This window comes from Melozone crissalis, unplaced genomic scaffold (assembly GCF_028551555.1).
Source record: "Melozone crissalis strain CALT ecotype California unplaced genomic scaffold, PUWL_Pcris_2 ptg000023l_1, whole genome shotgun sequence".
In the NCBI taxonomy this organism is placed as follows: domain Eukaryota; kingdom Metazoa; phylum Chordata; class Aves; order Passeriformes; family Passerellidae; genus Melozone; species Melozone crissalis.
In genome coordinates, this window is record NW_026535801.1 from 16,401,889 (window position 1) to 16,424,279 (window position 22,391).

Below are 22,391 nucleotides of genomic sequence, written 5' to 3' on the forward strand. Positions count from 1 at the left end.
TTGTGAATCAAATACTTCACATTTTGAAATGTCCCTGGAACCCCAGGGATTTGTTAGTTCATGAAGTTATTAATGTTTGCCCATGGAAATCACACCAGCTCTTTTAAAGTTACATCTATTATTTAGGAACCACATTTTCACCACAGAAACCAGTAATGCATTCACTGTCAGTATTCAAAGTAATTGCTGAAATAAAAGATGAAAGAAGTTCTGCAGCTACTTAATAAAAACATGGACATTTGGGGGCCCAGCAAGACCACAGATTTTGAAAGAAGGAATATTACTAAACCAAAAAAATCTGCCCAGCTGATAGCAAACCATTGATACTTTTTTTTAAACTATGCCAACAATCACAACAGAAAGTAAGAAATCCCATCTCTTTACGTCATGAGTTTTTTAGTATTTCCTACGGTAATACTCTGGAGTGCTGTTTTACTTCAAGAAAATAGATGTTATTATTTAACAACAGTAGAGCTACCCAACATGCCTTTGTGTCCTACATAAACGTTTTGACTGCCATTTCTGTGCCCTGCTCAAGGTAGCCGTTTCATTTGAATTGCAGGACTTCCAATGGTTAAGTACACAACAAACTTCTGTACTTCTCAAAGTCTGTGCCAAATCCAGTCCAGGCTTACACACAGGCTAACAATCTAGCTCCAAACTGTGGTTTACAGAAGCACAAATCAATGCTGCTGCCAATTGTCATAACCAATTTCCCCCTTTCTGCCCAGTTCAATTGCTGAACCACTGCATTATTTTTCCCCAAACCAAAGAGCTACTACCATTCACAAGATAAAAGGTTCCCCTATTCAACTTAAGTGACTCTTTGATGAAGGATCAGTTTTGCACATTGACAAAGAGCTACTAAAAAATCTTCTAAACAGGTGAAAGTCACGTGTTTCTGCTGGACAAACTGACACGTACCTTTGAAGACTGGCCGCAGTTCTGCACTCAGAAAAGAAGCAAACAAGGATTAAAATTACAATTAATGAGGAATAATAATATAAGACACTGAAACACAAAAGAATTTCCTAGAAAACAAATTTCCTAACAAATACCTTTGTTAATTAATAGCCGAATATAAATTTCTTATTGTACAGTAATCAATTCACAAGGGCTGTATTCCCAAACTATATATATATATATATATATATATATATATATATAAATGATGCTTCCACACTTCTCAGAATCCATCAGTTTCTATGGTATAAACATATGATAAGAAAGCAAAGCCTCAAATGGGTCACTGTTTTTTCCTGGTGACCTCTATCTTTACTCAGCCCTTTCATCTTAATGAAGACAGTGTATCATCAATTAGTTTTAGTCAGTGATAGTGCCAGGGACATAATTCTCCTGCCGGTTTTATTTTCTGGATGAAGCATTTCCCCATCCATGAGTAGCATAAATCACTTGGAGAAATAGTGTCAATTGTCTCACAACCACCACTTTGGTGCTTGTTGCTTACTGTTCTAGGTTTGCCCCAAAGTGCTACGTACGAAGACCACAGGTTAAAATCCACACTAGTGAAAAAACGTGTGTATCAGGAAGGGTAAACTTGCACTGGCTTCAAATATTTTTTTTCAGTAATTCCCTCTCCTCACCTTTCTTCCACATAAGGGCATTTGTTCTGGGGAGACCTAGATATCCACCAGCTACTCTCTCTTGAAGGTTTAGGGGTCCTGAATAGATTTCTGCTCTCTTCAGAGATTACCAAAAAGCTTGCAAAAGGGCCGAGGAAAAATTATACTTATGAAGTAGGAAATAAAAAAAAACAGGTAAACCTTTTCCAAAATGGCATCTAAGACAACATTTGGGATTTCCTGTTCAGCACATTTAAAGACAGGAATAAATCACATCCAAACCACGATTCTGGATTCTTTTTCTCTCCTGTACAAGGTTTTCTCTAATTAGATTTTTCAGAACAATTTTTGTTAGAACTGATTTAATACTTCAATTCAATTGTATTCAGAGAAGATCCTCAAGGGATTTATCTCATATGTCAGCACATGAGAATGAAAATGCTTAAGCTTGTATTTGCTATTACTACTACTTGTGGAAGAACCAGAAGTACAGTTGAGGCTGTCCACTGAGCAGATTTAGCTTTAAATGGAAGTTTTTCTCCTGGCAGAGAAAAATCACTGTTTTACAATTTCTCAGCCAGCAGGATACGAATTTCTTCACTTTGTTGTAGTGCCACAACTACTCGTTCTTGAAGGTTACACTGTTAATTGAGGCCATTGTGGCTTCTTTTACACTTTTGTTGTCTTTTGTAATCCTCTCTCACCTCTGTTCCAGAGAAACCACACTAGGCTAAAACTCCCCTGCTGCACATCTTCCACATGTCATTAACACCTCTTCCAAATTCCTATGGTTAAACTGCAAGTTCCTAATCTAATCTGTCATTCACTGATTGAAAACATCGATAGGGAACAGATTTAAGACAAAGTTTAGACAACATATTTATACCAGTGTTCTTAAGAGTTACTTCATTATCATCCTTACTTTCTTTCTTATAGTAGCTATACATTAACTTAATTGCTATTTTCTCCCCCTAACACTTTAATAATCTAACTGCATTAACAGATCCACTCAAACTTACACTAAAGCAGCCTAAAAAATACCACCTCAAGCATGTGTTACCACATTCTCAGCTGTGTCACCATCACAACTTGTATAATGCTCTCAGTCTGCTCCACAATAAACTTGTTTGAGTCCTAAAGATTTCTACAGAACCAGTCCAAACAGTTGATATTCTCTTTTGCCTACATCTGCCTTTATGCTACGGGACAACTCACTGTCCCCTCAACTGCACTGATTTGGTGTAAAATTGAATAACAAAATTAGCCTTGTTAAAAGCCTCTCTTTTCATACAGAAAAAAAACTAATTTCAGTCTCATTTCAATTCAGTTAACAGCATCTCTATCACTTAAGAAACGATTTTGTTTCATTCCTGAATTACAGATCTTACAAACAGAAATTTGAAACTCATTTAAACTACGAAAACGGCATTGTGCTTATTTGTAAAAACTGATTCTGCACAGAGCCTCAGAAAATATACATTTAATCTGACAGTACTAGAAAGCTACTCATGACATAAGTTAGAATCATGTTAAAATCTCTTTTGGCCCTTGATGTCAAAGATAATCACAGCCATAAGCAATACAGTTTTTCCTTAACCCATAACATTTTTGTTCTTGAAAAATCTCTCTTCCAAAGATGATTTTTTTAATTACTAAGCCATTAACATAGAAAAGACTCTTAGAATTCTGATCTGTCTTCATTTCCTCATTAATGCCCTAACAAGCCTAACTAGCTCCTAAATGCAATTCTGAAATTGGTTTCAAGTCAAAGCAAACAAATAATTGTATTCCACACACACAACATGGTTAACAAAACAATGACTTTAAAATACCAAACTACTTTTTGTCCCACTAATACCATAACTCTCACTAGGAAACTCCCAAATGTACTCTTTTAATTGTATCTGAATCCAAACATTGCTTGAAAGACCGATTGTCATTAGCTGTGTCTGGTCCTCATTTGCCTATGTTTTAAGATACACCCAGAGTAAAAATAATCTGCTTCAGAGCAAACCAAGAAGCAGCTAATGGCACCTTGACTGCATTTTCCACATCCTTCTGGATATGGGATGCGGGTTTCCCTTCATTTTGAGGCATTCTAAAAATATGAACTGTAATTGAATGCATCCCTTCACTAACAAAGAAATGAGCATTTAGTTAAATATTGGCTTCATTGCAGAATACTCCATACCTTATACCTTGCACATTTACTTGCTAATTATTCCTAAATAAGTAAGCTGCCCAATATTTTAATAAATATGCCCCAAGGTTAAGGGATTCCAAGTATGTCTAATGATGTTTCAGCAAACAATATTTCACTCACATTTAAAATCAAGTAAAGGACATATCCATTTCTTCAGGCTATAGAGCTTAATCAGTTAAAATTTATGGGGTTTTGCCTTTGATGAGGAAAAGAAGAGGGAATTAAACAGTACCTTGGGATAGTGGTCATGGGTTATTATACCAACATCCTCAAATATAAATCTACACAGTACTTTGCCTGAATTGATACCCAACAAAAATGCTATATATTCATATGATTCAATTTCATGTTGCTTCAGGTTAAAACAAGCCACACTTTCATGTGTTTGCACACAATTCCCATGGCTGTAGTTTTTACAGTACATTTATGCAGAGTCTAAATCACTCCTGTGCATAAAGATTTATGGAAAGTAAGGGTGCTGGAGATAGATAATAACACATTTCATACAGCACACTGATTTACACTTTCCAATGTAACATTAAAATACAATTTCACATTAACATTACAAAAAACTCCTTTTTAATATAGTTAAAAGAACAAACTATTGAAAATGGATTCTGACAAAATATTATATAGAAATTCTAGAAAACTGTGGTAATGCAAGGGAAAATGTGTGTGTACAGAAGGTTGTTAAAAGCAAGGAAAAATCATCCTTCCAATTACTTACTTAGAAGCCATTGATTTCTTAATTCGCAATCTGCTGTTAAGTTCCAAAAAAAGTGTTCCAGTTCAGTGTGAATAGAAAACACAACATTTATTTCCACCATTTTTGATTTTGTTTTGTTTATTTTTAACACTATTCTCTAAGCACAAGCCCAAGCTTTGAACGCAGTGAAACTCTGGTCAATACCAAGTCAGACTTTGTTTGGCTCTGCATAAATTCTTGAAGTCACAGTTATAAGTGGGATCTTTGCTTTGCTAACATATGGATGACCATGGCTGAAGAATAAAAAAAAATATGCAACTGAGAGGATGTGTCAAGTGCCAGAATCAGCAGAAGAAAACAGGGGGGCTGTGCTCTTTTTATCACCACCAGTTCAAAATAAAAGTAGGCAAGGCAAAGAAATATCTACCATAAGAAACAGGATATGAACTCTGCCAGTGATCCAGAAAGTGCTGTCATTATCTCAACGCAGCAGCAAGGAAGAACATTAAGACTTATGGCTGACATGGAACTAATCTGTAGCCTATTACTCTGAATGAAGTTGTAAATTTTGAGAAGTATTTGATCACTGTGGAAATGATGGATGCCAAAACAGAGAACCAGTCACCCTGCCCCCATACACTCTGCACAAGGACATCTGTACAGATGAGGCAAGTTCTGCTCATCTCTGCAAAACAAAAAAAAATTATCATTACCACTACATGTGCTTTTTTCTTTTTTTATTTTCTACAACAGTAACTCAATAACATATGCCACTGATTTTTATTTTTTTTTAAAGTAGGTTCAAGCAAAAACGAATTCATCTGGAAAGAAACTGAGTTGTTGAAACACACTAACTTCAGGCAATGCTACTTTTGGGTTCGTGCTATCTCTGAATTTGGCAGTTAAGACTTGTGCCAGTCCACAGGACTCACGGCATGGCAGCCCAAACAAGCAGGTGGCAGTGGTTCATACCCTCTGCTCCTGTCCAGCTGCCCAGCCAACAGTCCTGACATACACCAAGTGTCAATAAACTCAACTCCAGCTGCCCCACTGGCAAGTAACCTACAGATGCATGTGCCAAGTTCCTTTCACTGTAGGCTTTGCTCTGGAGAGTGATGACAACAAACTGATGCACAGTTAGCAGTATTGAACACTTTTTCATCATCCATCCTTATTACCTCATATTATTCACTGAGGATATTAGTTTATAGAAATTATTATTTTGTAAATTGCTATGATTGGAAAGCAGATTAATCACTCAAAGGGTTCTGGGCTTAAATATGTATATAACTGAAAAAAGAAACATCAACGTTAAATGAGTCTCCATTGTGAACGTGTGTAATTATAGACTAATCTTTACAGATTTGCCTCTTGTATATACATCAGGCCTCATCAAAGCCAGGAAGACCCTTACTACACAATTTCACTAGCTCCCTAATTTAATGAATTTATTATTTTCACAAAGGTTCACAATCTACAGCGATATCTGGATTTTCTTCTGTTTAAATTGTTACCCCCCTTCAATGATCCTTTGCATGGTGATGTCATTAAGCAATCCCAGGTTACAAAGGCTGTAATTGAGCAATGGGTGCATTACACACATTTCAAGGTGAAGTAGATTGTTTCCTAAGTGAGTGGCAGTACAGATTTCACATTCTTGCCCTGTATTAGACAAATTCTGTTGTCTGCTGAATTTGTGATTGTCATTCTGGGTCTCTAGACCCAATCTCTAGGTGGTTTCACAGATCTGTGGAGACACGTGATTCAGAGGCAACTTGGTTTAAAAAGAAAAAAACTGCATCTAAATCATGTGTTCTAAGGTCTCAGAGCTCTCCTCCTGGACTCCAGTTCTGTGCTTTTTTCTGTTTGTCCTGTCAGATTTATTTTTGAGAGGACTGGCAGAACTTGAGAACAAAAGAAATGTACTAAGTGGACAGTGTGCCATGACTACTGGAAAAATAGGGCCTAGTGACTCATGTATATTCTCAAAGCATTGCTCCTGGGTGTCAGGAATGGATTGTGTATAGAACTTGAAGTATGAGTTACCTGGCAGTTCTGAATATGCTGTCACACACAATTGACTAATTTTACACTGGTGTTCATGAGCATTCTTTCCTGGGACTTCTGTGGGAGCTGGAAGCAAACCTTTCTAAAAGAAGGCTCAGTAAAGCTGAACATTCATTTTTCTAGTACACTACATAAAATATATGGTTTGACTCAAGTCTGTAAACCTAGTCATTTTTTGAGCACCATTTTCATTCTTTAAAAATATCTAATCCATAACTCTTCATTAAAACACAGGAACAGAAGAGCAAATTACATGTTTTGCCTGGTCATGCAGTAGTGTCACAATTCTGCCTTAAAACCTTTCTTCAATTAATTCACATCCATTCTTAGGCATTTCAAGCATTAACGACTGCCTGGCTTTCCTTACACACCATTAGAGGAGTACACATATTTAATGTTACATCAAAATACCCTACTAAGACGACAATAAAAATCAACAATACAAAACCTAAGACCAGTGTGGAACATTTCATAGGAAAAAAACCCCTGCAAGTTAAGAAAAAGCTACCTTGAAACTGTATATAAAATGAATCACTTTCTATTAATGGTGTAGCAAATCAGATCCAACAAAGCACACAAATCTATTATTAAAGATATCCTAACGATAGTCCTCAAAGTTTCCCCATCAACACTGGAATTCAAAAAGAACCCAAAACCAACCAACAGATAAAGAGTGAGTGTGGCCAAGAAGAATTAAAAGGAAAAGAAAACCTTATTTGGTTTCTTTTGAGACTTAACAAGCTTTCTTGAACCCTCATTAAACCATGGCTTGGTTTCTCAGCTGCAATAACCCTTCAATCTTCCACCTGCAAATGTTTTCCTGGTATTGAAAGAGCCTTTTACTTTTTACTTCACCACCACCCCACCCCCCCCACCACAAGATTTCCTGCACAGCACGGATGGGTAGAGAACCATAACCTTACACCCTTCAAGCATTCATAAAGACCTACTGCAACATTTTGCCTGTGTTTGTCATTGTCAATGAAGAAATAAACAACTTGGGTTAGGAATGTTACCCTTTGTCCAGTGTAGTTTTACAATCATTTATATTTTATAAAAGAAATTATTTTTCTGATTGCTGGCTTTGCTTTATATTTTAGACATATAAAACTTGTACAGCATTCTTTGAGCTCATTTTTCCATCATTCCCCTTTTCCTCAGCTAGTATTTCAATACAATGGACCTTTACAAAAAAATAAAAAAAAACCCCAACCAAACAAAAAACCGACAAACTTTCTTTAGCTCCAATAAAAGTGTATTTGCAAATAGCTGCTAGAGGAGGCTGACCATTGTCCCAATCACCGTAGCTCTTCTGCAGAACTTACTCCCTGATGTTAAAGAAACAAAAGCAAGAAACAGAGATGGTGCAGATGGGCTAAGGCTAAAAAGCTGACCTATGTGTCACCCCAGCCCTTCTTACCCAGATCCATGCTTTTTGAGGCTTTCAGATTAATTGATTCAGACTGCTTGGCTGGTGTCAAAGATCTGAAGTTGATGTGCTGATCTGTTAAATGCACTGCTGAATTTATGATAGGGCTGTAGGGAGGAAAAAAAAAAAGTTATGTAAAATGTTACGGTACCAGTTCAAACCACAAGTGAACTAATTACAGAATGCACAAATATACGAGTTTCTTTCTTCAGTTGCTTACACCATGCATTTTTCAAATCAGATATTGATCCTCAACTTTCTTTTCTGAGACTTAACACTTTCAGTCATTTGATTTCTCATCACAGACAGAAATATAAATATAAGTGATCAGCACTAACTTTCTTTTCATTTTGCTTGTTCTATCTAACAACTGCATTTCCAAATAACATGCTACAGAATGTTGGAGAAATACTGCAATGTATCTGGATCAATTCTACTTCATCATATTTATATTAATAAAATTATTTTATAGCCTTGTACCACTTAAGCAGAGGCTGGAGGTCTTATGGAGCATGCTACAACTGAAGAATTCCAGGGTATTGTGTTTGCCTGCTTTGAATTTTATTTTGCTTTGGTCTTTTTTTTTCAATTCTTTTACCTTAAGGCAACTTTCTAAACATTTCAAAATTGCAACCTGAGTGAAACTCCAAGTAACTTTTAGCTCAAAATGCAACAGCTCAATGCAATCTGAAATCCTACGTGTCTCTTTTTTGATTAGAAACGGAAATTATTATTCTTTGAAGTATTCTTAAGCAAGAAAGGATTTGGAAAACCAAAAATATTTGGTTCGAAATAGCTCAAAGGGTTTTGTTTTGCAGTGTCAAAATACTTTCCTAAGTCTTTTCCTATTCATTTTGTTGAAATGCAATTTCAGTGAAATCAGTGTGACTTGATACAGCAATTCAATTTCAGGAGAACTTTAGTTCTGAATGGAAAAACAATACAACACTGGAAAAGTCAGGGTGAAACAAAGGACCTGTAAATTCATCACCATTTTAATACATCATTAGCATTTAAGAGAATGTTTTTCTGTGAGCTTGCTGGAAAAATTAGGAACAGATTCTAACAACCAACTGCAGTTAAGAATGTAATGCTGAATTGCACTGATCTGTGTAGACTTGTTGGTTTATCATGTCATATGTACCTGCCTGGGAGACCAGAAATAACAAAATTATTCTAGTGTAATTACTCTATGTTAGCAAAATGAAAATAGATATGCAAGTCTTGTATAAAGCATTCAAGGTATCCATAATAAAATATATCTATTCTTTGATGCAACCAATCACTTAAGGATAGTTGTTACTCACACCCCAGCACACAAGGACAGACACATGGCTACATTTCTAGCTGAAATGCATCCTTCCTTAATAGCATTGCAGTAGATGCATGACTATCAAAATTGAACACACAGCAAATGAGGAAACAATGTTCAATGGTGCATTTCAGCATCATCATCAGGATTGGTTACATTCCTCTTCATCAGGAGAGGCTGAAATTATGCCTTTCATTTGAATCCTGTGCTACTTGAGATAGCGAGAATGTGCCATTGTGAACTTCTACATGTTTACTCTTTTTTCTGCACCTCCAAACTTCTGTATTTAAGGAAATTGGAGCTTATAGCTGCTATCAAGCATGGCAGGCTTTGCAGAAATATCTGAAAAATCTACCCAATACCTTTACAACTGGTAAAGTGTTCATTAATTTTTCTCCTACACATTTCAATGTTCAAACTTACTGAAAATTCATTTTGTACTCTCAATAGTATCTTCACGTGACATAAGGAGATTCAGTTTCATACAAACTGTGTTTGTCTTGGACTTTTAAAGCTTTAAAAGACTTCACACAGCATTTACACATTGCACCCACAGTACAGTTTTAAATTAACTTTTTTTTTTTAATTGGAATTATGCTTTGAGATTCTTTTTTTTTTTTTCACTGAACACAAGTCAGGTATCATCTATCATGTATAGCCAGCATACTGCAGCTTATGTACAACTGAAATAAACAACACACTAAATGCTACAATAACATTCACAGCTTATGTTAAAAGACCTTAGAAGTGACTAAAGAAAGAGGTACAAATTAAAAAAACTAAAGAGGTTCTATAATCAATTAGAACTATTATCACAACCACTACCGAGCATTTAGTGCTGTAACTATTAAGAAGTGCTAAAGTCCAACCTGTGATTATAATCCTCATTCAGCAGATCCTCACTAGGATGTGGTGGGAGAGGTGGAGGTGTTTCATTTTCACCATTGCCATGATCAGAAACTGGAAACTCTAAAACAAAATTTAGAAAGGAGTTAAATAACCTGCAGAAACAACTACATTACACCAGTTCACTGACTGATGACTGGAAGGCCTCAAGCAATGCTGAAGTAAATCACAAATTATTCAAATCCCTAAACTAACTAAACCAGAATTAAAATCACACCAAGCAGAAAATACACCCCTTGGGATTTTCCTGAAGAGCTGATTTTCAGATTTGCATATATATAATTAAAGGTAAATATAGGGAAACTTTGTGCTTATAGGAAGTTGAGTGTAAGGCACAAATTGCTTTACTTCATTTTAATGGAGTGCTTTACTCCATTTCTCCATAGCTGCATTCAGACTGATTGTAGGTTCATTATTTCAGTCCCTTTGATGGGGAGCATTTGTCATCTTTGATGTACAGGAGAGAACCATATTCTCAGCAAAGAGATCAGAAGAAGAAAAATTTCTATTATTCCATAGCAAGAGAATAAAGAGGCATTTCTTAATTACAGACGTCACCTTCCTATTACTGCAACTCCTTCTTTACCTTTACAAACAACATCCAGCTAACACTAGAAAATTACTTTTTACAAAGACAAATATAAACTCAAACCATTCAGTGGTTTGCTAAGCAACAACACTTAAATACCTGCAATATTTAGTTAGACTGCTGTGCTCACTGTAGGCTAGCTCATTACTGTCCTATAAATCCACTTCTCATCCCAAAGGTACCATCTAAGAAAAAGTCCCTGCATTTTTCAATGTAGAATGTGTCTTAACCCCTCCCAATCTTAACAGGAAACATGGACACTTCCTTGGGTTTCAATGGCAGGTAAGCAATCTAATAATAATGACATGCCACACTTTAATGTGACCTGTTCTGTTGCATGGAATGTTGACAGTCTTTTTGTACAATCCTGTCTGAAAGCACTAACCTAACCTGAGAGAAAAAGGGTTGGCAAGGAGGGATCAAAGGAGAAAGCAACAGATTATATTTCTGTGATAAGAGCACTTATTATAGCAAACAAAAAATACTAGGGAAAAAAATTCCAACCAAAAACTCCCCAAAAAAAGCAAACAAAAAACAACCCCCACAAGCCTACACTATTAGCTCAAGGATCCTATAAAATTCCTATTGGCTGGATAGCCTTCTAATATAAAATAGCTCAAACCCTGTATCTCAGAAAATATGTAAGCATCATCAAAAGAAAGTGAGGATAAGCAGATGAGGAAGAAAGCTTTAATGAGACCTTAAAAATGACTGTCAGTCTGATGTAAAGTACAGGTATACTACCTTACATATACACATGGACTTCTTGCACTGCAATGCCCATTCTTTCAGGTTTGAATATAAGAACAGGAAACAAATGAGAAGTAAAAGGCAAGTCCTCACAGGAAAAACAACTTAGAACAAAAGAGAAACTCATATTGTTCAATGTGATACCAACTGCAATTACCAAAAGGAAGGAGACTATGAAGTTCTGCAAAAAGGCTGCAGGACAGGAGTAAGAAATGCAAGTGAAATTCCCTGTCAGAGACTGCAAAGTGATGCACTCCTGAGACTTACACAAAGGCTCTTATGGCTCTGTAACAGTACATCAGATGTGCACTGGATTGTTCTTCCAACATACGCTCAGGGAAGTCAAAGGGAGGCAGTCATTTACAAGTGCAAAAAAGTTCAAACACTCCAACTAGAGCTCAATAATTAATGGTCAGCCTCATTTTTAAACAGTGTCTAAGGTTTCATTCTTCCTGTCTGAAAAATTATGTAGTATAATTCAGAAGCATACTAAAAAGCTAGCAAGGATAGTTGGACACAGGTACAAACGCTCCTAACAAGGACCACAGATTAGGATCCTTTAGTTTAGAGAAAGAAGCAATAAAAGGAAATACAAGAGGGGTCTATGAAACTGTAACAGCTATGCTTAGAGTGACAAGGAAGCTCCCACTGTTTCATGCACAGTAAGAAGAAGGCAACCAGTTTAACTTTCTGGTAGCACACCTAGGACAAACACAGAGTAGTGTTTTCCACAGAATTCACTGCCATGAAGATATTTTGGAAAAAACAATTTAAATAAGACTAAGAAGCGTACCAAAAGTTAGAGATGCACCCATGGCCCAATGGTCCAGACAGTACCTTTGACTTAGGAGGTCCCTAAACCACTGAGTATCAAAAGAAGGAAAGAGATGCTTGATGGAAAAAATTTAACACCTCCACCCAAAAAAAAGAAAAGGGAAAAAAGCCCAACAAAATAAAACCCCGAAAAAAGGAAAAAGCCCCTAAACCCACAAAACCCCAACCAACTAAAAAGAAATAGAACTACACCACACTTACACTGTGGTTAGCCTTTCTGAGCAGACTCCTATAGCCATGGCAAGAGACTGAGTATATAATGTAGTTATACTAACTTAGATTCACAGTAATTGGTACATCATTTCACCAAGGCTGTTTGATCATGGGCTACCACCGGTATTTTTCTTACAGTAACAAAAGAATACACACAGAAAAATGTCAGACTTCCTCAGTGAATCGGAAATGATCACAAGGGATTACAGCTCCCAGTAAAATGGGAGCAGGAGCCAGAGAATGAGAGAATTTAACCTAAGGGGCAGTCACTGGCTCCATGTTCAAGACTTCAGGAAATGACCCTAACAGATCCAGATAAATCTAAGTACTGAACAAAATGCATTGAATTTTCAGATATTAAATAGACTAAGAGTAAAAAAGAGTAACTCAGGCGGAGTAAAAACTGAGTCCGTCTATAAGACATGCGCAGCATTTACAAGGAAAATCCAAATAATTAAAAATTTCACTTCTTAATTTTCTATGTTGATGTTACCATATATGTATGAAAACAGAGGTGCTTGTACAACCATGAGGATTCACCAGTCTCTGGTAGTAGAGAAAGCTTGATTATTTTGCTACTTAACAGAGAGATGACAGCATTTTCCCTATAACTATTTATAATATAGGGTTATAAGAAATATATCAGAACCTCTAATGAAACACATTCCAGTAATCTTTCAACACCAGAAATGTAAAGCTCCTGGCACTGAAGTATCAATTCTCAAAGAGATTGTTCTAAAAAACACCGTGAAACAGCTTGGCAGCAAAAGAAGTGAGGACCTGAAGGCAGCAAGTGTTATCCATGCAAAAATAGAACAAACACTGGCATTTCAATATTGGATCACTATTCCCTCCCCCTTTATTTAAATATCCACAGGCAAGACAAAATTTAATGTTTTGGCTATAAGCACTTTTCCCTAGACATTAGTTTTTCTTGCTCATGTATAATAAAAAAGACTCTTAAAACAGACAGCAATATTAGCAGGCCAACCTTCAGTGTATTTTTGCTGAGCTTTTATAAGAATTTTATTGGTAGGAGCAGTGAATGGTACTGGAAATAACTTATTAGAAAACATTAATTAGGAAAGTGACATTTTATGAAACATAATACGGCTCCTACATTAAATTCTTACATCAGATCCCATACTATGTTAAAAATCTCTGTTTTACTATTCTTTGCAAAAATGTACCAACTGCACTTCTATGTTCAAGATGTGGATAGCACACTGTGAGCATGTATAAGGATCTGTTCCTGCCTGACACAAGCAGCTCACTAGGTCTGTGGCTCATGTCCTTAAACAGACACACAACCTCAAGTTCATAAAGGAGGGTTGTGCACAGGAAAAATGTTTCACCCTTACAGATGCTTTGAAACACTGAGGACAAAACTTTTTAAGAAACAATGCAAAAAATATTTAAACCAGTGATAGAAGGAAACAGGTGACAGGCTCATATGGAAAGCAGAATGAGCATGAGCTCAATAATAATTAATACTATGATTTCAAAATAAGATAAATTAGTCTCACACATTGCAGAAATGTGTAAAGCCCAAATTGTCTTTCACCAAAACAATTTCTTATCAGAGCTGTCCTGCAACCTTCCTGCTACAAGTGCCAGTACAGTTTTCCATTAAGATCACTGAAATTTTACTCAAACAACAAATCTTCAATAGAAATTGCAATACAACGATATCCTGAGCAAGTGGTAGCAACCTTTTGTCATCTCTTGTCCACTGACTCCAAATGCAGTCACTTCCCAAGCCATGATTGTGAAGACCCAGCCATGCCAAATTCTCCTTGTGCCAGCAGCACTCCAAAGGTTCCTTTTGACATCTCACACATTCTCCTCTGAGGCCATCACTTTTTTTTGCTATAATGCCTTCTTACCATAATTCTTTAATTAAAAAGATGCCTATTTAAAATAATTTTATGACTGAGCTGAAAACTAGCCATCCTGATTTCTGGATTGCACTTGAAGAATCCTTATCTGAAAGTACAACTCTTCCACATAGTTTGTTTGGAATTCAAGTGACAGGTTAGCAGTTGCCATTCAACTGCATCAATGGCTTCAGAGCATTTGCTTTTATGATTTTTAAGGAAGCATTTAAAAGTATTTTCTGCTCTCTGATACTATCTTTGGTAATGCCCAACTCTACAGAGCAGGCTAATTCCAAGGATTGGACCCTTTTCTCCTGAAACTATAGAATGAGTGTAAATTCCATACAAGAAAAACATAAGGTAGATCTAAGCAAAAGGATCTGATCTTTGAATGTTTACAGTGCTTCAGACTATACCTAATTCTTTTCCTGGAGACACACTATGAAAATATTGAAGTCAACACAAATAAGTTACCCCTAAATTCCATAGGAGTTTCTCTTGAATTTTACAGATAAGGGCTCTTCGGTTTTGATTAAAAGTACCCCACACAGTCATCACAGCAGCCTATGATATTACTTTTTGCAGGCTACCATGATTCCACAGTTGTCTAGGAAAGTGGGAAAGATCATGCATAATTCAACTACATCAAAGAAAATCTTTTTTTCCTACTGAAAAGTATTTAGCTATGTGCTTGACTTGAAGAATGAGAGCACACTTAAAAGGATAGGGGTCAAGACCATCTCAAATACTTAAACTTTTCAAATAACTAGTACCTTGCTGAGTCAGGGGCAAATTGGACAGATAGTACAGTATGCCATCAGAAATGAAAAAAAGAACTGAAAAGAAGTGGCCTTAAATGCTCTTACTGGTATGCTTCCATATGCTCGCACATGTAGGTTTTCTTTGCACAATTTACACAATTACCTAATGCTTTTTAATGAGTTCATTAATATAATTCCTATTTGTAAATTAAGGGAATGTTTCTAACCTTTGAACAAATTTTACCTTAAAGTCTAAAATAAGCAAGTGCACTTTTTGAACATCATGTTTTAGTATAAATTAATTAAGCTTATAATAACCTAGGACATAATCTAGAAATTAAATGTAAAAATCATTGCGCTCATTAAAGATATATAGAAAATAAACATTTTGACAACATATATTTTGCACTCATCATTTGTTTTTTATCCAGCCTTACGTGTTGGGGCAGCGAGCTAGAAACTGTTACTTAAACTGGAATTTGTGCCAGGAATCTCATTCACAACTTCTGAATCAGCTCTCCCACCCTCGCTGGATCTTCAAGCCTCAAAGTAACATAGTGTGCACTTACTCTAATTAACTGCTTTTGGTGGCTGTGGATTTCAGGAAACAAAACTACAAAGCACTCTCTCTCTCAGCAAAGAGATGGGTATGTAGAGACTACCTTTTATTCCTTCCTGAGGACCGCATGTTACAAATTGCTGGAGAATGGTATCATTGCGTCGCGAGGCAGCTGCCAAGTTATGACTCCCATCAAAGGCTGATTTTTGAAAGACTCCCTGGTCTGACCGTTCCTAAGGGAAAAACAGAACCACACATTGCAACACAAAATTTACATATTCAACAATGCAGAAGAGCATCCATCACTGCAGACAGTGCATGGACACTGTGATGTAATGTGTTCACTGTATATTGCCTCCTCTCAAATGAGAAACTTGAGAGAGTTCTTCAAAACTGCAGGCTGATTTTGCTCACCATGAAATAACATCCAAGCAATAACAACCATTAAGAATGATGCACAAAAACGAAGATTTTTTTTTTATGACCCACAACTGGCTTCATTCAAATTCTCCATCTGGGAGGGCAGCTTGTGACATTGTCAACACAAGAACATGGGCAATGCCAATGGTATTTTTCTGCCAGCCAGCTGGTTCCCTTCTCCCTGAGACTGAGTGCATATGTTCTGATGATCACACACTAGAACAGTTTTGCAAGTAAGGAGTTACACCAAACTCCCAAACGCAGGTCTTCTGGCTAGCAGCTAAACAAACTCCTGTCACACCTCTAGTCAGCTTTTCTTTTGAGACATTTCCTACCCCCCACCCCCATACATGCCATAGTGCCTAATTTATTCTCCTGAGCAGTTGCTCAAAGGAAAAAAGTTGGGAAAAAAAACAAAAATAAAAACCACAGTTTCTAAAGCTGGGACAGACCCAGAAAGACATTTCCGCAGTCATTATTCAGGGAAAACCAAAAACCCACACAGAGGAAATATTATGGCTAGCTTTCAAAGCAACCTTTAGATGTTCTGTGATTTTATATCTGTTTTTTGAAGTGAGATCCAACTGGCTTCTATTTTTAAACTGCATGTTCATTATGTCAGCAAATGTTATACTAAATATACATATTTTTAAATTCCATAGTCATATCTACAGAAGAAATGCATGTATCTAACTCATGTTATTTTTAAAATTATGCAAGAGGCTTGCTATATTGGCAAGTGATTGCCTGCAAACCAAGACATAAGGAAGGACAGCATGTTACACCTCCTTGCAACCTGTTTTTCAAGCTTAATAACAAAAATAAAATAATGTAACTTAAAAAAATAAAATTGTAATAAAATAGTGATTGAATAAAAACAATGAAAATAAGCTTAATAAAATGGAAAAATTGCATGTCAGAACAGAAATCAGTGCTGAGATACTCATGGTGACAATATGGCTTTAAATTTAAGCTTAGTGGACAGGCAGCATGTGTAAAATTCTCTTTTCCTCATTGCAGAATCAGCCATTTCAAAAGGGTATTTTCAAGCTCCATACAGAAGCACACACACACCACACAGACACTGACAGTTGTGTTTCCTCTTGAAACTGGAGTCTTCAGTTTACATCAGCTTCCTTAGGTTGTAAAGTTCACGTTTACTGCTTTTTAAACTATCCACTGGAGACACAGTGGGATAAGGAGCCTTGAATTAACAGCAACAACAAATCTGCTTTTCCAGCTCTTTGATAAATGACACAATCAATATCCCAACAACTGATCAGTAACCAACTTAATTCGAGTATTCAGCTTATAAAACATAGCTGTCATGGAAGACCTCCATTAGTGTCCTGCCCAATAAAAACAATAATGCATGTCTAAACATATTGTCCTTCTGCCAAGCTGCGATGCAGTGCTCGGGTAGCTGTTTTGGGGAAAGGGAAGAATGGGCACCAACCCATTTCTGCTGCAGTCTCCAGACTCAAATGGAATTACAATTGAACGCAAAGACTACCCTATAAAAATTAATTCCTGTCTAAAATGAATTTGATTCAATCAAGACCTCATTATGCATTCTTCATAGGGCATGAGTCAAGATTATTTACCTCCTTCATACATCTGGATAATATTCAAAACGATACACTTAACTATAAAAAGCAGCCTCATATTTTACTAGGTCAATTTGATGTTTGATTGGAAGCTTTTTAAAAAGAAGTAGCTTCAGCTTTAGCAGAACTGAAGTTTCTTTCAAGGTGGGCTATCTTTCTTATATCCCAAAAGTGCACAATAAATATAACATATACGTCATAATTCTTCCTTAGAGCAGGATGCTGTCACATATAAAAGGAAAGCAAAAATGTGTTTTCCTCTAACATCTTCCAGAATAGCTAATGGGTACTTTTCATATTTTCCTGGCACAATTGACATCATAAGGCTTTTCCAAAGCATCCTCCCAACAAAATAAGAGTGTAATATTTGGGAAGTCATATATTTCTAAATCCATTTCTCAATCAATAAATGATGCTAGTAAATTACATAGAAAGTTATCAAAAATATTTAAGAACCAATTAAATTACAAGACACCTGCATCCTCTTCCTTCCTCTGGAATTTTATGCAAATACAGCCAGAAACAAGATTGTTCTCAAAATGTTCCAGTAATGCTCATTAAATAAGACGGTTAAAATAACTTGGAATTCTATAATGAGATTTATTACAACCTTTTACACCCCAAATCTACTTGTATGTACTTTCATTTTAAAGAACACTACCAGTATTTAAAGCTTTATAAAATATTTGCTCAAAGGTTAAAATTAAAACTGGAGTGACTAGAAAAGGCAGACAGTATACACCTATATTATATATGTAAAGATGAGAAAAGAGTGTGCATATGTGTGTGCACACATGAATGAAAGAGAGAGCAAAGGAGATCATAAAATCAATCTTTTTTGAAATAAGTAACGACAGGCAAACATCAATTTATATGATGTCTAGAAAACATAATAGTTAAAAATGCCTTTCTTTCCTTATTTTGTTACCTTACTTAAATAGATTTTATCTTAATCAACTCAGAAACCCATCCTGAAGAAATGTTCATCTGACAAGGAAAAGTAAAATATTTCATACCTTGAAGGTCAAGAGAAAAAGGAAAAAAAAAAAAAAAAAAGCAAGTCCAGAAAAACACACTCAAAAAAATACATTAAGTACTAATGAAAAAGAAAAAGCAAGAGTAAAGCAAAATCCTAGTCATACTAAGTTATTCAGGTCTCTGATTATAGCAACAAATGAAATCCGAATAATTTAAATTGCCTGTATCCAAGCAATTGCCTTGAGGAGATAGCAGATAGTCAAAACTACATCAATACATTTATCCTAAATTAACTTGTTTTGGAATCATATTTTCTTTTGTTCCAATACCTGTTGAATCAAAATAAGAGGCAACTTTTAGTCTCAACAAGCACAGCAAGACAAGAAGATATCAACCAGAAACAATTTGTGAGTCCTCTCTCCAGGGGAGAATTAATTCTGCCAGGAGAAGCTCTCTGTGACCAAGACTTGAGCCATCCTCTCCGATATGCAAAACCACTGGGACTGGAACAACATTGGTCTAATAAATGCATATACTGTCTCACCTCTGTGTGCACCTCCAGCCTGCGGAGCACGACCAGCTGGATCCTGCCCCGAATGTTGCCCTCCATGGACATGGAGCGCCTGAGCGTTTCCATGGCCTCGTGGTTGGACTTGCCCAGGAGCGACTCCCCATTGACGGCAACCAGCTGATCGTTCACTCGCAAACGACCATCCTGCGAGCGACAGACAGAGACAATTTCAGAAACCCCAGGGATTATTAAGAAGAAGTGCTACATATGGGAAAGCACGATGCAGACAATCAGACATTGCTCCTGTAACTTAATAAATAAAAGAATGGACAGCGCCAGAAATAACTTTCTTTCCAGTAATTGGCAATTATCTCCCTCTATTCACAAAACTTTTGTAAAGAGTTCATACTGCAAATACAAACATAGCCATTCATGCACAGACTGCTCTTTTTCTTGCATTTGCCATTTATTTGTATCAGTTAAAACAATTAAATAATTAAGAAAAGACCCAAACCAAACACACAAAACCAAAATAGTACAAACCACACAAAAAACAACCCACCCACCCCATCCTCAAAAAAAGGGAAAAGCAGCTTTTAGTTAGTTTAATGGGCTCACACTATAACTATTAGTACCCACACTGCAACCACAAAGGAGTGCTACAATGTATTTTTCATGCATAATTATCTGCTATTAAGATCTGGTAAAACATAGCTCAAAAAATTTTGTCTTACAATCTTATTGGTGTGTATCCTGTCACAATTCTCATGCCATCACATGGGCCAGCGTCTTCAGTACAGAATGGTCACTAAAACTTAAGCATCCTTACTAATTAACGCTATCCCTATTTTACAACATTCAAAACTGCTGCCAGTAACAAAATTAGGGTTGAGCCATATCAAGTAATCTATGCTTTGAAAAAGTAATTCAGCTTCATTTGCCAAGGTGACATTTGTGAGTGTAATAAAATTGTGGACACTGCTATTTTGTGATTTAGGAGTCCTATTGCTGTTGTCATTATGATCTGTGATTTATTTCTTTTCATAAAACAGCATGCCATGGACATTTCTCTCTAACCAGAAAATAAGGTCTATTTAATTGAGACAGAGGAATTTCTTTCAAAGCTTGTCAAGTTTGCAATTATCAGGCTAGCATTAGACCTCAAACAAGGAGGAGGAGGAGAAAGAAACCAAAGACGTCTGATAGGAGGTGGTGAAGAAGCCGTAATAGGGAAGATCCTGCACAGAAGTACAATGCTTAGTTGAATCTGATTCACAGGTTCAGCACAAACTCTTCATAAGGCACTCATCTGAACTGTTTACATATTTCATGCATCTGAGCAGTACAAAATATATATACTGATTTCTATTTTTTTCTGTAACTAAGATGTTCAATTCACTATTCTGCTACTGCTGCCAAGTCGAAGTCATTTTTAAGTGAGTTACAGTAGCTGTGACACACCCAGATTTATTAAGTGTTATTTTTGTTGGAACTGCATATCATCATTACTACAGCAGAGTACAGATAACCACAAAGCTGAAAAAAACCAGTATATAACAAAATCCAAAATAAACTGGGATGGACAAGAAGATGGAAAGAAATAATTAGGAGACGAGCCATTCTGAGAAGGAAAATCAGGAGAAATAAAACATTTCTAGAGAGGGTGTGGGAATGGAGGATAGAAAATGGAGAGGCCATTTGGAAGATATACTGAAACCTCTCCCATCTCTCTGCTGAATATTTTATGCCAACTTAAATGTACATACAGCCAAAGTCATTAAGTTAACCTCACTCTTTCTCTATATACAAATGATCCCATCACAAGAGGGGAGACAAGGGTTAAAATTGCTGAACCCAAAATTTTATTATTTGCACATGTTTTAATTCCTCTGTGTCCAATCAAAATTTGCTGAAATGAATGGAGCTATTCAGATCAACAGGAGTTTGAGGAAAACAAAATTTATTTTTTGTAAATTTCTGTAAAACGTTGAAAATTTTACAGGTCTTCATGTCCTCCCCCTATGGTCCTACAGTTTCTTGGATTACTGTCTTTCCTTTCTGGAAAAAATACTATAATGTATTAAATATCTGTTAAAGTCTGTTTCTAAAGTCTACACAAATACAATGCCAAATGCATCTTGTCACAACTACATCACTTAAGTATGCAACTGTCCTGAACACAGCACACATTTTTAAACAAATCACTGAGCCTCACGAAGTTCTGTATTGGCCCAATTTTCAATTTTTCTTGTAGTACTTTTGTATGAGACTTTATTTATATTTTAATTACATTACTTCTTAAAAGGCTTCTTTTGATACACCTGCCCTTCTTGCCCCTCTGTTATGTGCAGCATTTACATGAAAAATTCAACTTGAATTTGACACTTCAATTGCGATAGAAGAAAAAAAATGTGCATCATTCATAAATATTGATCAACCACACTTGCTAAGTCACCTATATAAGCCAGGCTGGAAGACAGCTGAATGCTGTTTTCACACAACAGGCAGAAGTTACTTCACAGAAAAACCTTTCGCCTCTTTAGAGACCAGGAAAAAAAAAAAATCCCCACGTCTAAACAGTTTCCAAACACAGATTTTCACATCCCTTGTGTTATGGCCTGGTTTGGAAGCCTGAACTGCATGAAAATCTGCTTGGCTCAAAACAAGCTAAATGTTGTTTTAACACGTTTCTTCTTTCATCTCTGAGAGGTAGGTTTCTTTGTGGCTTTTGAGCAGGAAAACAACATTTGGCATTTCAGCAGAACAGTTTTCAAATGCCATCTCTGGAACTGCGAGTGAGTTATTCTAATAGAAGCTGATGTTACTCTTCCTCACTTATTAAAAAAATGCTGGGTTTTTTATGACAACTCACAGCAAGGGGCAGAATCCACTACCACATGGCTGCCATATTCTCAGTCATTCACAAGACTCCCACTATTTACAGTAGAGCAGGAAGACATAATGCCATGATCTTCAGGGACTTATCTTTTTAATCAAGGCACAATAAGCTATTTCCCTTATCACACCAATGACATTTCTGTCAGAAATGCCCTAATGGCAATTATTGGAATTATCCAATTTCTCCA

General features: G+C 36.3%; 1 protein-coding gene across 2 annotated transcripts in view; it reads right to left on the reverse strand.

The window, feature by feature from the left end:
• The window catches only part of PARD3B (par-3 family cell polarity regulator beta), a 391,422-nt gene that overhangs the window by 169,402 nt on the left and 199,629 nt on the right, over positions 1-22,391 (reverse strand). For both annotated transcript variants that reach the window (XM_054278140.1, XM_054278137.1), the window contains exons 12-15: positions 19,339-19,509; positions 15,893-16,022; positions 10,170-10,269; positions 7,980-8,095 (exon numbers count right to left, since the gene is read on the reverse strand). In XM_054278140.1, coding sequence (XP_054134115.1) covers positions 7,980-8,095; positions 10,170-10,269; positions 15,893-16,022; positions 19,339-19,509 — 517 coding nt within the window. The remainder of the gene's footprint in view (positions 1-7,979; positions 8,096-10,169; positions 10,270-15,892; positions 16,023-19,338; positions 19,510-22,391) is intronic.